General features: G+C 33.4%; 2 protein-coding genes across 3 annotated transcripts; both read right to left on the bottom strand.

The window, feature by feature from the left end:
* Positions 1 to 3,815: 3,815 nt before the first annotated feature.
* Positions 3,816 to 6,053, bottom strand: LOC139515111 (uncharacterized). Its single transcript, XM_071304674.1, has 2 exons — positions 5,946 to 6,053; positions 3,816 to 5,718 (listed from the first exon to the last, which is right to left on the bottom strand). The coding sequence occupies exons 1-2, from the start codon at positions 5,948 to 5,950 to the stop codon at positions 4,485 to 4,487; spliced, it is 1,239 nt and encodes a 412-aa protein (XP_071160775.1). The 5' UTR covers positions 5,951 to 6,053; the 3' UTR covers positions 3,816 to 4,484.
* Positions 6,054 to 9,415: 3,362 nt separating this feature from the next.
* LOC139515096 (uncharacterized) lies at positions 9,416 to 12,647 on the bottom strand. Of its 2 annotated transcripts, none has more exons than XM_071304660.1 (2): positions 12,433 to 12,647; positions 9,416 to 10,979 (listed from the first exon to the last, which is right to left on the bottom strand). In XM_071304660.1, exons 1-2 carry the CDS (start codon positions 12,498 to 12,500, stop codon positions 9,734 to 9,736), a joined length of 1,314 nt encoding a protein of 437 aa, XP_071160761.1. In that variant the 5' UTR covers positions 12,501 to 12,647; the 3' UTR covers positions 9,416 to 9,733. The 2 variants fall into 2 exon arrangements, with proteins under 2 accessions (XP_071160761.1, XP_071160769.1); XM_071304668.1 differs by lacking the exon at positions 12,433 to 12,647 and adding an exon at positions 11,202 to 11,435.
* Between the last annotated feature and the right edge of the window lie 749 nt (positions 12,648 to 13,396).

The raw sequence follows: 13,396 nt of genomic DNA, 5'->3' as shown, positions 1-13,396 counted from the left end.
TGTTTTACAACATATCAAAAGGATTTTTTTACCAATGATGTGATACAGTGATGGGGATTTCAAAACTCACCCTGTGTAACCGAACACTTATTCTTATAGGAGTTATCTGCCCGCGTCCCCTTTTTCTTGTTATCACTATTTCTCTGTAAACGTAAAAGATTTTAACAAACTGTTTCACCAAATTGTTCGTCTACACTTAAGAATGTTTTGGTCAATTAAACTGATGTGATTTGATGACAATAGGAGTTATTTCACTTTGAAAATTAAACATAGATGAAATTCACTATGAACTCTTTTGATATGAAGTCCTTGGACCATTTGAAGGAAATTGAGGTCAAGGTCATGTTCTAAATTTTGAATGTTGCTTGTTATCGTTATACAAAGAAACAGTAACAGTTAATGATATGATGTGTTTGCCAAATAACTGTTTACAACAAGACGCAACTTCAATCCATTAAGACAAAGAGTTTTGGTCAACCCTTATAGAAGTTTTATCCCCTTATGTATTTTTAATCTGCATTTCTCCACAGCCATACAAGTGATTGAACTGGGCTCTTTCGATTTGAGATCCCTGACCTATGACCTTTAAATTGAGGTCAAGGTCCATACCTGCCAACTTTTGAAAATGGCCATGGGGGTTTTTGTGCGCGGCACCATTTTTGAGGGTAGAATTTTTCGCGGCATTTTTTCGTGTGATGATTTGGCTCCTAAAAGTGTCTGATATACTTCTTTTTTGGGGGGTGATAGTTGAAGATGCTATTATAACCTATCTTTTTTAAAATTGTTTGATTGTTGTATTCTTTTTGTTGAGATAAACACCAGTAAGATGACTTTATGTTTGTCTGATACATTGTCAAGAAATAAAAAAAAAAGTAATAATTTTAATAATTTAATAACAAAAAAACCAACAATATATGAGGGTCTGGAAATGGGGGGGGGGGGGGGGGGGGGGGTCCTGTTGTTCTGTAAACATTTAATTTTCACCCCTTTGTTCTCTAATCTTCAAAAAATTAACCTCTTTTTTTTCTAATCTTCAAAAAATTTGACCACGCATTTCTCCAATTTTCATTTTTTTTGCCCGTTATTCCCTTATCTTCATTTTTTAAGGGCATTATATTCTTTAATCATTTTACCCCATCCAAACCCTCATATATTATATAGATCAATATCACAAGCAGTACTAGAATGTTTGGAGACATCATTAAGGCCACCGTGGTCAACTTTAAAGTCTCTGTTGCAAACTTTACAAAAGGCATGTGACAATCCTAACGTTGATTTAGACAACCAGCCCCTGTACTTGACATCATTCTCCCATTTCTCTAAGTATTTGCACGAAGCAACACGCTTTTTTTTTTCTTAGGCGGTGACAGAACTATTTTGCAAGTGATAACTCGCCCATCATGATTCCAATTTTTACAAATTTAACACCCAAGCTAAAAAAAAACAACTCAAAATTTCGATTCTTTGATTGTTTACTATGCCGACATTAATCAACTGGTGAATTTTAACCTATTTCAGACTAATCCTATGCATTCATTTCGCATTACTATTCAGTCACGTCTCAGTCATTACAGCTGAACGGACGTGCTGGGCCAGCTCTCCTTTATCCGCTATCTTCGATGAGGGTTTACAGTTAGATGATCAACGACTTACTACTTAAGATGACAGAAACCAATTCAAGCCGTACAGATAGACGTAGTAGTTGGCGTACCCGCGTTAACATGCACTCCAAAACCATTGTATCATGGGGAGTGTTATGCCGATTAACGTCCGAGGGCTGTATCCTAGGTATTGGGTGATACGACCTGCATGTAACTGCCTCACGGCTTTGGGTCCTGATAACGCTTCCTGTCATCTTTAGAACTACGTCCACGATTCATCTACCAGTACTCCATCATCGAGGCTAGCGGGCTGCCAAGCTGACCAAACTGGCCCTGAAAGCAGCCGTTAGTGAAGAATAAAATCAAAATAGTAAACAAAGAAAAATCTACTCACCAAAACCAAGATGGCGGCCTCCATTCGGCGTCCTCTACTACCAGTTCCTGACCCACGGCAGAAAATATTTAAATGCTCACCAATCGCCTTCGGGCACCGAGCCGACCGTGCGAGGGCTGTATAGCCAGTCAAGGTCGTTAAACACTTCCATTTGTTGCTAATCCTATGAAAAAGTGCTTATAAATTTTATTATTTTTGATATCAGTTTGAATTAACATTAACCAGGATTGACATTTACCAACACCGTTTTTTTAAATTTCGTTCTTATTATCGAGATGGAAAAACCTTCAATTGTTTTCTGAAGAATTGGGTTTTAATTGTTTTAAGAATGATATTTTTGTGTGTGCTGAATCAGTGATTGGAATAGATTTTCTCTTTTGCTTCCTGGTTTCTCTTTCAAATAATGTTGATATTCTTTTCTTTTATTAACTTAACATGTTTACTTATACGATACCCATCTTCAGAGGACGGTTAAACTGAATGTCTAATGAAAACGTAGTCTTCATATAAGATCACGAAGTTGTGGAGGGTATAATGTTTTTGACCCGTCCGTCCGTCCGTCCGTCCGTCAGTCCTGTTTCTTGTCATCGCAACTCCTCTCAAACCACACAACAGAATTTCACGAAACCTTTTCAGATAATAAGGACATACTATGTAGTTGTGCATATCGACAGGAAATTGCGTTTCAATTTTTTTCTAGGAGTTACGCCCCTTTGAACTTATTTACTTTAATGTACTACTGCAACAGTTTGTCATCGCAACTCCTCTCAAACCACACAACAGAATTTCACGAAACCTTTTCAGATAATAAGGACATACTATGTAGTTGTGCATATCGACGGGAAATTGCGATTCAATTTTTTTTCTAGGAGTTACGCCCCTTTGAACTTATTTACTTTAATGTACTACTGCAACAGTTTGTCATCGCAACTCCTCTCAAACCACACAACAGAATTTCACGAAACCTTTTCAGATAAAAAGGACATACTATGTAGTTGTGCATATCGACGGGAAATTGCGATTCAATTTTTTTTCTAGGAGTTACACCCCTTTGAACTTATTTACTTTAATGTACTACTGCAACAGTTTGTCATCGCAACTCCTCTCAAACCACACAACAGAATTTCACGAAACCTTTTCAGATAATAAGGACATACTATGTAGTTGTGCATATCGACGGGAAATTGCGATTCATTTTTTTTTTCTAGGAGTTACGCCCCTTTGAACTTATTTACTTTAATGTACTACTGCAACAGTTTGTCATCGCAACTTCTCTCAAACCACACAACAGAATTTCATGAAACTTTGTAGATAATAAGGACATACTATGTAGATGTGCATATCAACAGGAAATTACGGTTCAATTTTTTTTCTAGGAGTTATGCCCCTTTGAACTTATTTGCTTCAATGTACTTCTGCAACAGTTTGTCATCTCAACTCCTCTGAAAACACACAACAGAATTTCATGAAATTTTATAGATAATAAGGACATACTATGTATATTGACAGGAAATTATTATTCAATATTTTGTCTTATACAATTTTTTTTTCTTATACTTATTTAATTTCTCCAATGACAATGTGGGGACGTGGGGTATGTGAGCGTGCTCACTAAGGTTCTTTAATTTTATTTGCAAACTTACAATACATTACCGACGGTTTCTTTTTGACTTATTTTAACGAATACTATTTCCTTATTATTTATGAATGTCTGAAACAAAGAAAATCGTACTTTGCTTTGTCAAAACTCGTATGTAATGCCCTTTATGACTATACCATTATCAATGGCTTTCATATAAGAATTCAAAAACATATAAAAAAATTATGAATATTAGTTTATTCTCAAATAATCATTAATCTCCATGCACAAAAATGTAATGATACTTATAATTGTCAAAGCCTGTTAAACTCTTCACTTGTTATATTTGTTATGCATTAAAATTATAACTATAATAAAGCAACCGGTTTCCTGCGAAGTTCAAGCTACAAGCTTCCTTACGGGGAACAATTTACAGAAAGGTTACAACAACAAAAGGCAAGTGATTGTCGCCTATTTTGTTCTTAACCCTCACACTATCATTCCTCTCCAGATTTAACTATAGGATTCATTTGCCTACGATTTTAGTCTGCGATGTGTTTCTATGTTTTATACCTTACAAGTAATGTGTTATAAACTCTGCATGAATTGACAGTTTTATCTAATTGCCCCGAAGGTTTGAAAAATTTAAAAACACTACTGACAGATTTTAAAAATCAAATTTTAGTATCGAAAAAATATTTGATCTACCTATATTTTTGTTTTAACTAATATAATTGGGGATTGAAATTAAGTTCAGAGTTCATTCAGCGATGCTTCAATTTTTTTTGAGAATGGCATATTTGAGCACTTATATTATGTAACTAACTACAAAGCAAATATTTGTAAAAAGACATATTTTAGGCATACGTTTTCTAAAGATTACATGCTACTATAGAGCTGGTTATACCGATCAATCTCGATTTCTGTACAGTTTAAGTTTACACCATCGAGCAAAATGACTTGAATCATTTGCGAAATATTCATAACGTTTTTCGCCAAACCTCCTTCGGGCCCTTTCCACGACCTCCTCTGGAGCGTATACAGTATAATCAGTGTTGGAGAAATCAGTCACTTTTACACTTCCATCAAACGGAATTCTTAATGTATCCTCCCGAATTTTTCTATGCCTATGTAAACCACGAAATGCATAATGAGCTATTTTGCACTGTAGAGACCTGTCGTGTGATTCAATTTCCAGTACGACAGCAGAATGCAAACATCTGTAATATGTGTATGTTATAATATCACCGATCCCTACGTCATCTTTTGATTTGATCGGTTTTTTTACAACACTTAATAATTTTCGATTTCTCTCGAAACACGGTTCACAGAGCATTCCCCTTTCGTATTCAAATTTATTTCGAAGAACTTCGTCGCCGATACCTTGGAATCTTTGCCTTGCAAAAAGTTGCACTACCATTCTTATTTTTCGAACTTGTAAGCTAAGATTCTCTCCTGTAACACACCATGTTGTAAAATGCTCGCAGTTATTATTTCGCAAGCTGTAACGGTAATTAGGGTCGGATTTCGCCGTCACTGCTCTATTGATGATCTCTTCGGGCAAGGAATGTTGAATTGTATTCGAATATTTATAAACCATCACTTTCATCTTATCTAAATCCATTTTTTTAGTTTTGTGTAGTATTTTTGCTATGCTAGCACCCGGCCAAACGGTACCATATATTGCACCAGCTATCGTGTTTGTTGCATGCACCAATTTCACGACTACTTTATTTTCTTTTTCTTCACAATGTTTTACATGGACTACAATTGCATGGTGGTCATATATTCGCCCATGGAATTTTATATGATCGCCTATATTTATTTCTGTTCTTTTGAAAACCGGTATGGGTTTTACACATTCAATGCATGCAACAGCTTTTGTCTTTTGTTTTTTAATACCATCAAGGTCATCGTAGTTTTCTGTAAAGTTGTCTATTGCTTTAGATTCGTCAATTTCTGGATCTTCTGTAATTTCGTCCTCTTCAGCTATCTTCACAAAAGAAGGTTTGTCTGATGCTTTCTGTCGTTCAAGTGTTAAATGTTTTACGGTTTGTTCAGACGGAGGTCTTTGAAGGTATGTCTGTCTGAGAGCGTAATCATTTCCAGTCCATATCTTTTTGCATTTGAAGTTTTTCCTTTTCCTGAAAAAGAAACATTTATCAAACTCAATTAGTTAGAAACTATCATGTACCACACTAATAAGCAATAATTATTTACTGTATTCTTACATAATATAAAATGTTGAATTATGGCATGTTGCAAATCAAATTTCCTATCGCTCCATAGATGCTTTCATCATTGGTCGCAAACTAGACAAACAAAAAAAGAAAAATAGAAAACGAAACAATTTAGGAAAAAAGACAATTACCACATTTTGATCTCTTAAATAATCCTCTTGTCGTCTCTGACATTTCTCATATGATATGACATGTAATGTTGAAACTAAAGTGACCTTTTTCCTGTTTCCTTTTTACAGTAAAATATTAGCTTTTGACACAACATACTGTAATCTTTGAAGTTTTTAAGTTTATTGTACAATCTTTCAAGTAGAGTTTTCCGGTGTCATTTTCCCCCGGAGAATTTATGATAAAATCTTCATACTAATGTACAGTAGTAAACTTTTGTCAGTTTCCATATATAATCACGCTTAAAAGGTTTCAGATAGAGTTTAATTGTATTAAAGGTGTTTCTCCATTAATATGTTTTTGAAAATTCCCTGTTTTTTTTTATTACAATGTATCATGAAAACGATGATTTTAACATAAACTCAATTTCAACCACTAGTAAACTTAGTATGCTGTTATTATATCAAATATGATAACATCTTTGACACTAAAACACTCAGTTAGTTCCTGTTGCAGTTTTATTGACGTTTCAGTATTTTTCTATCTAAATCGATTGGCTAGCCAAAGATTTAAAATGAATAGTTTTCCAAGAACAAATAGGAAAGTAAAACATTTTGATAACTCGATATTAGATTTATTCTATTTAAAAAAAATAATAAGATATTGCAGATTATGTGGTCTCGATTGTTGTACTGCTGCACATGCATTTGCAGTCTTCTTGATTGAGTGAAATGAAATGTTTATAACCGAGTAGATCCATTAAAACTAATTTGAAAGACTTAAATTAAGAAATGTTTATCCCTAAAATGCCTATCATTTTGTGTTTCGAGAGAATTAGTGTACATTTTTTACACATTTTAAAAAACACTCATATAGTCTGCTGTACTCCATTCTTGCTTCTATTTTTTTAAACTTTTTTAATGGAAAATGATATCATCATACTTCTATATCAGTTTTTTTTTTTCTGCGTTCAATGAAGTGCGAGATAGTAAAAAAAACAACTTTGCAGTTTATCGGCCGTCGTCTGTGCCAATGAATCTGACCCTATAAAAATATAAAAATTCCGAAATTGTTGACGTTGGATAGGAAGAAGAAACTGGAATCCTAGCTAATCACTGGTAATACACAGAATGATGTTGATATTTTTCGTATGGCTTCTTGGAGGATAGTCTCTAGGGGTAGAGAAATAAATAAATTATGATTGTCTAATAACTTTATTCTGATTAACAAAGAGAGGCACTTATTTCGTATACTTGTGTTTAAATAACACTTCCGGAGTTTTCAAAATTAAATAAATGGTGAAAAATGCTAAATCCAATAATATCCTCCATTTTGAAATAAATACTATCATCATAACGCATACACGGAAGTTCCTAGTAGTATGTATGCCGTGTTCAATGAATGGTATGTCATTTGTTTAACCCCGCTGACTGTTTTCTTTTGACCTAGTCTTCACAATGTATTAATCATAATGAACAAAAAAAACTGAAAATGCGGTATAACTTCTTATCATTCCCCTGATTCAGGACTGGAACGATAGTTTTTATAATATAGATTGGTAAATTTCATTCGCAAGTTCTACCAGAATGAAGTGTCAACAAAAATCGCAATCATAGCAATGTTCTAACGCTGAAGTGGACATACACATATTTCTGACAATACATGCTCCTTTTTATTATATTTTCCGCAAAACTACGGACGCTGGTACTTTTAACAAACACTATTCCGTGTAAAAGACACAAGGGAAGACGTGTTACATTGCATGTGGTTGGATTATGGATAGTGTATATAAAAAAGGCAGAAAATACCAAGGGAACATTCAACGTCCGAACAACAATACGCAATAACCGAAGTTTTATAGAAGCACAAACCCCACCGAAATCTGAGAGTAACATTGAATGAAAATACCGCACAGATAAAAAAAGCGACCGTGAAAAATCCAATTTAGCGCTTAGTTTTTTGAAAATTAGGACAATAAAATAAACCGAACTCCAAGGTAAATAAAGAAAAGTTGAATTTCATTAAAACTCATAAAACCAAACGCCATCAATCAACGGGACCAGGCATTTTCCGAAAGAAAATAATAGGTTAAACTTGGAATTACAGTCAGCAAAAGTTAGTACACATTTATTTGAATTGTAATCTTTGCTTTGTCTTAAAGCATATCTTGGATAGTTTCGTTAGTATAAATAGTTTTGGTGTGATTCATTGACATTTTCAGCCAATAAATCAAAGTATATCACCTTTGCAATTTAGTTATCACTAAACTCTTGCAGAATATGTTAGTTAGTTAGCGCTGGGTCAATAGTTTTTGAAAAAAAACATTCAGTGAGTTTTCTTGTGAAAATACAACAGTGTAGTTATACAAAACATTAGTACTAAACATTGGAAAATACAGTAGGAAGGGCGATGACTCATTCTAATGTTTCCTTCGATATTTGTCGTCTTTTTCGTTATATTTCCTTTAGTTTATTTCATGTTCATTATTTATTTCCAATCTTTGATTTGATTAACTTTGAGATTTGATAAGAACACATGTTTGAAGGCAGGCAGCTGCTAAGAGCATATGCAATGAATAATGTACAATAAAATGAAATAAACAAAAACACACACAAAAAAAAAAGTTAAAAATTATTTCCCTTTGAATTAAGTCACCTTTCATGAGACAGAACCGCTTTAAATAAGATAAAAACGATTATGGATTTCATAATACGAATTGCATGCACAAGCAAATCACAGTAAGCAAAATGTTGTAAGATCAAATATATACAGGCTGTTAGTGTTCATTTCACGCAACAGCTTTTTACTAAAACTGTCCATATATTTACTAATAATAAGATATGTATCAACATTTATTCAAAAGTATAATCAGCTAGTAAAAACTAAAATCACCAAAAATACAAAACTCCGATAAAAATACCATACAGAAAATCCCTAATCAAATGGCAAACTCAAAATGTGGGAACAAAACAGACATTATAGGTAAAAATGTCAAAACAGGGGTATACCAGTCAACATAGTGTCTTAAATCAGAATTAATATAAAAACAAACAAATATGTAACACAGAAACACAAAAAGGCATATAGACATAGCACGTAAGCAAAATTGGAAGACAAGTATACTAAACTAACCATAGCACAATGACGGGATGTATAAGTACCGAGCGTTATATGTTATTTGTCGTAAGAATGTAACTCTTTGAAGCTTTCTTAAGAGAAATTAATACTTGAATACTCTTTGATATCTGCTAAATATTAATATAGTATAGGGGTATAAATGCAACATTCAAGTACGAAGTGCTCCAGGGAATCCTCTGGATAACAAAAACCCATATAACAAATGGAATCCTCGCTAATATTTATACTTTATATAACTTGGTTCAAGAGTAAAAAGTTTATTCTTCTTACCAAATTTAGCATTGTAGATAAAAATCCAGCAAGTTTGACAGATAAAAGTTGCTACTGCATGGTTGGCGAGGTAAAATTAAGAGACTCAATGTTAACTGCTTGTATTTCTCGATATATTCTATGAACAAAATTTAAAAGAAAAACAGTTTTAATATATTCAAGTTCACATTTGATTGGTAAAAAAATTTGTCCACATCAACCGTATTAAATGCTTTTATACTTTTATAACCATTTGTGACAATTGCGTACAATTCTTTGAATGGCTGTAAATTCCACACACAACCATGTTCTATTAATCGTAAATCAATGCATCCAGTGTTAAACTAACAAATTTTAAAGGCCAATATGCAGAATCAAGATTGTTTATGAGTTTTTCAATTTTTCGTGCTACAGTATTGTTTCTTTATTGCAGTGAATTTCGATTTCTGTATAATTTAAGTTTACACCATCGAGAAAAGTGACTTGAATCATTTGAAAAATGATCATAACGCTTTTCGCCAAGCTTACTTCGAGCCCTTTCAACCACTTCCTCTGGATCATAGACAGTATAATCAGTGTTAGAGAAGTCAGTTACTTTTACACTTCCATCAAACGGAATTCTTAATGTTTCCTCCCGAATTTTTCTATCTCTATGAAAACCACGAAAAGCATAATGAGCTATTTCACACTCAAGTGACCTTTCGTGTGATTCAATTTCAAGTATGACAGCAGAATGCCAGCACCTATAATGTTTGTAAGTTATAATATCACCGATCTTCACGTCAAGTTTCGATTTGATCGGTTGTTTAGCAACACTTAATAATTTTCGATTTCTCTCGAAACACGGTTTACAGAGCATTCCTTTTTCACACTCAATTGTATTTCTAAGTGCTTCGTCGCCGATACCTTGAAATCCTCTATTTGCAAAAAGTTGCACTATCATTCTTATCTTTCGAATTTGCAAACTAAGTCTCTCTCCTGTAACACACCATGTTGTAAAATGCTCGCAGTTATTACTGAACAAGTTGTAATAAAAATCAGGGTTTGATTTCGCTGTGACTGCCCTTTTTATTATCTCTTCGGGCAAAGAATGTTTGATTGTGTCCGAATATTTATAAACCATCACTTTAATCTTTTTTAAATTCAATTTTTTCGTTTCGCTTAATAGTTTTGCTTTGCTTGCAAACGGCCGCATGCAAGCATATACTGCCCCAGCTGTCGTGTTTGATGCATTCACTAATTCGACGACTACTTTGTGATCTTTCTTCTCTGAAATTGTAACATTGACTACAATTGCATGGTGATCATATATTCGTCCATGAAATTTGATATGATCCCCTCTATTTATTTCTTCTCCTTTAAAAACCCTTACGGGTTTTACGCATTCAATGCATGCAACTGGTTTTGTCTTTTCTTCCTCTCTACCATCAAGATCATCATGATTTTCCTTGATAATCTCTAATTTACAAGATGATTCGTCAATTTCTGGATCCTCTTTAATTTCATCTTCTTCAGCTATCTTCACAAAAGACGGTTTGTTTGATGCTTCTTGCCGTTGCTTGGTTAAATGTTTTATGGTTTGTTCAGACGGAGGTCTTTGTAGGTATGTCTGTCTGAGAGCGTAATCATTTCCAGTCCATATCTTTTTTCTTTTAAACTTCTTGCTATTCCTATAAAACAAATGTTAAAATGTATAACCTCAATTAATAAGATGCAATCACGAACCACACACATTAGCGATAAAAATGTACTTTATGCTTACATACTCGATGCTGTTTTATTAAAGTCATGTAAATCAATTTCCTCCTAGATTCTTTCAACATTAGGTAGCAAAGGAATCATAAAAAAGAACAGAAAAAGAACCATACGTTAAAGATGTAAAGATGTCTTACCCCATTTTGAACACTTAGATAATCTTCTTTGTCTTCTCGTACGATATAAAATGATATGATATGTTATACTGACAACTTTATGGTTTCCGGTGAACTTATGATGAAATATTATACAAAAATAGTATTGTCTAGTCTTGGAAGTTGACAGTTTCCTATCCCATCTTTCAAATAGAGTTTTCCGGTTTTATATTATCGAAGATTTTATAATAAAATCTTCCTCGACATATACTAATCAACAACACAATTCAATGTATTTTTTATATATAAAAAATAGATACACTGTACCAAGGTAAATCAACATTAAAGAAGGCAATTTCCACCACTATTAACTTGGAAAACCGGTACTATGTCAAATACGTTAACATCTTGGACACACACACACTTAATTAGTTTTTGTTTTAACCTTATTGATGTTTTTACCTTTTCTGAATAGTTTGACTGGACTATAAACCAGCAGGCATAATTATATATATTATAACAAACATCGATATTATTTTCGTTAGCTTCATACATTTACGGAAAATTTGTGTGTTTTCTAGTAAAATTTCACTGAACTTCCCTATAGCCTGTTATAGTTTGGTGGACGTATTTTTCAACAATCATTCGGCATTCCCATTTGAACCAACAGTGCCCCTCTTCCGGCTGACTTCATGCAGAACTTCTAAAGAAAAAAGAACGGAAGTTTGCAGTTTTTTAACCTTAATTTCTGGAACATAGATGATGTGCTATCATTAAAAAATTCGGTGACCATGTTGAACTCATCTATCCTATCGAAATAGAGATATATAAACAACAGATACAGTTAAGTCTGCCTTATATCTTGATTAACATCTTGAAATTGAAAATGACAACTACTAGTATACGACAAAAGAGATGATTTTAGCTTATCAATTGTGAACTTTCATTTCTTTTGTATCAACATTCCAGTAGCGCCTGCATACGTAGTATATAATTCTATGTTGGAACGAAACTTCAGGGCTTGTATTTTCTATTGCCTTGAAAGATGTTTTGGGCTAACAAGGAAGTATTAAACCAAGAGTTCCAAATGGTGAAGTTGAAATCATCCCTTCATAAATTTTCCGAACGCCTATACGAGTTGGTTGATCGATTCGTTGTGGAATATCTTTTTCAAAGATGATAGCGTAGATGTTCTTATTGTTGTAACTACAATACGTTCCCTTTCCCCGAATGTGACATAATGAGTTAGACTTATTACCAGATTTGTACTAACATGAGCAGCACGACGGAAGTAATATGTAGAGCTGGATCTGCTAACCATTCTTGAGTGCCTAATATCATCCTCAGTTTTGTAGGGGTTCGTGTTGCTCAATCTTGTTTTCTTTGTCATGTTTTGTGTTCTATAGTTTGTTTGATGGTCTTTTTTCTTATTTAGTATTATACCATGAACGTAAAACAACCGAAGACGTGTTGTATTGCATGTGTTTTGATCATGTTATGGTGTGTATAAATAAGAGGAAGTTAAACCGCCTTTAATACACTGGGAAAACTAGTTCAAAAGAAATCAGTCTGTAGGTTAAATATGTATACTCTCCTTCAAACAAAGGTATAGATATAAATAGCACATAAGTAATTCTATACACTATTATTATTGTCCTCCTTCTTTAAATATTTTGCACATATTGTCATCTACATTCCAATGCGTGTTCACATGAATAGCCATTGGAATGAAACGTTATGCCTCAAGGAGCCGGTATCGCTTACCTTGCATTATAACTTTAAATTGATCCAATATAATAATAACATCACCAATATTTTTCGTCGAATAGAATTAAGATATTATTCTTGAAAGGCAATAACTCCATAAAAAGGTATAATAGATTTGACTTATTTGTAGATCTTATTTTGGTGATCATTTGTGTTACTTACATTTTCTCCCTAATATAGTTTCCAAACCGAACTATCATGGAATGACAGATGCTAGTTATAGTTTCTTTAAATAACTTCTGCAAATTTGTAAAACATCGACATTCAATTCATTAATTAATTAATTCATTGATCGATTGATTGCTTTCATGCCATGTTCAGTTCTCTTGGCTCTATCATATATATATAAGAAGATGTGGTATGAATGCCATCTCTCCATCCAAGTCTCAATAATTATATGTCAAATAATGGCTTTCGAACTGCATCCTTTGATCACACCGAACAGTCATCAATAAAAGGCCCCATTATGA

Source organism: Mytilus edulis, chromosome 1, assembly GCF_963676685.1.
Source record: "Mytilus edulis chromosome 1, xbMytEdul2.2, whole genome shotgun sequence".
NCBI classification, from domain to species: domain Eukaryota; kingdom Metazoa; phylum Mollusca; class Bivalvia; order Mytilida; family Mytilidae; genus Mytilus; species Mytilus edulis.
Note: the sequence above shows the minus strand (reverse complement) of the source record. Positions and strands in the feature narration are given on the sequence as shown.

Excerpts from the sequence above, each read along its gene's own strand:
- LOC139515096 (XM_071304660.1), bottom strand. The coding sequence starts at position 12,500 with ATGATATTAGGCACTCAAGAATGGTTAGCAGATCCAGCTCTACATATT. Across the intron at positions 10,980-12,432 it reads ACTTCCGTCGTGCTGCTCAT|GAATAGCAAGAAGTTTAAAA; the intron begins GTTAGTACAAAT and ends TTTGTTTTATAG.